The sequence below is a fragment of the Coffea arabica genome, chromosome 11e (genome assembly GCF_036785885.1).
Source record: "Coffea arabica cultivar ET-39 chromosome 11e, Coffea Arabica ET-39 HiFi, whole genome shotgun sequence".
Lineage (NCBI taxonomy): Eukaryota > Viridiplantae > Streptophyta > Magnoliopsida > Gentianales > Rubiaceae > Coffea > Coffea arabica.
Window position 1 is genome coordinate 39000306 of NC_092331.1, and position 3022 is coordinate 39003327.

Here is a 3022-nt window from a genome sequence, read left to right on the forward strand (position 1 = left end):
TGTCGGGATTCTTTTAAAACCTTGCTAACTTGTTGATTCTTTTCTTTGCTTAAACTAGCTTTATTACTTTTAAGAAATAATTGCACTAACTTCCAAACTTTAAATTTTTCATAAAATTATTCCTGGCTAGTTGTTTTAGAGGAAAATTGTTTAAAACACTAGATTTTAATAATTTTAAATGAAAGGTATAGAAAACTTGTTTGGCCAGAAAACTTGTTTGAATTAAATTGATTTTAGTTACCCTCTAGAAAGAAAAGTATCTTTAAAGAAACCATACGGAATATTCTATCACTTTTATTAGTTTAATTTTAGGAGAATTATTGATTTTTCTGAGAAAATAAACTAGTTATATACCAGATAATATTTTATATATAAACCAAGCGTTTGTATAGTAAAACTTATAATTTTTAAACCAAGCGAGGACGTGGACTTCGATTCCCAGCTTGACTTTTGAGCTTCACTTTTGGTGAGTGTCCGTGCTTGTTCTATGATTAACTTGTTAAAGTGCTTTCTTGACTTGTTAGGTGATAATTGAAAAGTGGTTTTTCTGATCCATCGAAGTGGGCAGTGTGTACTTTATCGCGCTAGCCCTTTCGAGTGGTGAATTTCTTGAAATCTTTTCTCGACTATCTTGCTTACACTAGTTAAGTACTGAGTGGGGAAATGTACCACACCTGAGGGTGGGAGGGCCTCTTATCCTAACTCAAGTACCAAAAATCGTGAAACCCCAGCTAAGTACTGAGTGGGGGAAAGTACCATACCTGAGGGTGGGAGGGCCTCTTATCCTAACTCAAGTACCAAAACCTTGCAACTGTTGACTGGAGCGTGGACTCGTCAACTAAACCACCAGGCAGGGGAATGTATCACACCTTAGGGTGAGAGGGCCTCTTATCCTGACTTGGTAACCACTTGTTGTGACGTCACTGGGTGAATCCCTCGACTAAGCTTTAAAAAGGTATACTCGAGTAATACCAAACCCTCTCGTGAGAAGGACGGGCCCGGTGGGAGTAAGTTGGTTGGAGCGTGTTAAGGAAAAATAACGAATCTACATGGACCCTAGATAGCGAGAGTTGACGGAGGGTCAACTGCGATTAGTTGTGATCAAGCTTGTGGAAAATGGCTCCTGAGAGCCCTGTATCCTACTCTGTGCTGTTAAACGCTTTCCTACTTGTTGAATTTAAGCTTGGAGTTATTATTTACTATTTGTTTCATATGATTGCATGTTTGGGACACCACTGAGTTTTGGCTCACCCCACATTAATTATTTTCCTAAACAGGTTTGGGCATTCGAGAGACTTGAAGTCTGCCTTTAGCTTTTGTAAATGTTATTTCGGATAGGACTATGTATCTTTTGTCTTGGGTTGTCACTTGAAGCTGGAAAAGTGCAAACCCTAAGTTTTGGCTTGTATGAATGTATTTGAACTTTACAAATTCACTTTGTGGTTTGTGATGTATAAATGTAGTTATGTGTTAAACTGGTTGGAGGTGTACTTAAGAGTGAACGTTCGGACGTCCAATGGAAATGTTATCTCTGAAGTTAATGTGTTCCTAGTATTCGGGTCATTTAAAGATTTGGTTTGTTCGGGTGACGAATGTTGTTTTGGAATAAGTTATACGTGGAAAGGGTTTAGTCAGTTTCCTTGCGTGAGTCCTGACGAGAGTTGGGCAGGCGACCCGCCAACCCTCTGGTTCGCCTTAGGGAGAAGTGGGGCCGTCACATGAATATGGCCACGGAGCAGTCATACTATGCAATTCTGTAGGAGGAGCACGTATAACATCACCATGCATTTGACACTTGACACACTTTCTAACAAAATTTACACAGTCATGCTCTTTGGTAAGCCAAAAATACCTCGTTCTCATGATTTTCTTACCCAGTAGATGCCCATTCATGTGTGGCCCACAAACCCCACTATGCACTTTATTCATCATATAATCGGTTTCCTCTTCATTGATGTATCTCAGAAGGCCCAAATCAGATATTTTCTTGTATAGTACTTCTCCATTCAAGAAGAATCTTGATGACATTCTGCGTAAGAAACTTTTTGCAACAGAATTAGCATCAAGAGAGTAGGATCCCGTTTTCATGAATTTCTTAATATCATTATACCAGGGGCAAACATCAGAGACCTTTTCCATAACCAGAAAATGCGCTGGCCTATCCTCAAGTTGAATTTGTATAGGTTCAATCACCAACTCATCTGGATCTTGGATCATCAAAGACAGAGTGGCTAAAGCATCAGCAAAGGCGTTACGAGTGCGGCGAATATATCTGAGTTCCAAATTCTTGAATTTGCTGGCCAAACTAAGCAAGTTACAATGATACAGCATAATTTTTGAATTCCGAGTTACCCACTACTTAAGCGTCTAGTGCACAAGTAAATCAAAATCACTGAATGCTATCAGGTCCTTGATCTCCATGTCTAATGCCATTTTCAATCCTAAAATACAAGCTTCATACTCGGCCATGTTGTTGGTACAAGAAAACCGTAATTTGGCAGTACCAAGATAGTGTTTCCCTTCAAGCGACAATAAAATTGCTCCAATTCCAGCTCCAAAAGAATTCGACATACCATCGAAAAATAACCTCCATCCAGGATACTGCTCACTCATGTCCTCAACAGTTCCAATGAACAGAATTTCTTCATCAGGAAAGTAGGTATGCAATGGCTGGTAATCATCCTCTCTTGGATTTTCTGCCAAATGATCTACTATGGCTTGTCCCTTGACTGTCTTTTGTGTTGTGAAAATAATGTCGAATTCAGAAAGGATCATTTGCCACTTAGCCATACATCCCGTGGGTATCGACTTTTTCAACAGGTATTTTAGAGGATCAGAACGAGAAATCAGGTAAGTGGTATAACCGATCAAATAATGTCTCAATTTCTGAGCTGCCCATGATAAAGCACAATAACTTCTCTGAAAGAAAGAATAGTTGGTCTCATATGCTGTAAATTTCTTGCTCAGATAGTAGATAGCTTGTTCCTTTCTCCCAGATTCGTCATGTTTTCCCAGAACGCAT

The 3022-nt window shown here is 39.2% G+C and overlaps 1 protein-coding gene across 1 annotated transcript; it reads right to left on the reverse strand.

The window, feature by feature from the left end:
• Nucleotides 1-1695: 1695 nt before the first annotated feature.
• Nucleotides 1696-2331, reverse strand: LOC113718265 (uncharacterized). Its single transcript, XM_027243180.1, has one exon. It carries the CDS (start codon nt 2329-2331, stop codon nt 1696-1698), a length of 636 nt encoding a protein of 211 aa, XP_027098981.1.
• Between the last annotated feature and the right edge of the window lie 691 nt (nt 2332-3022).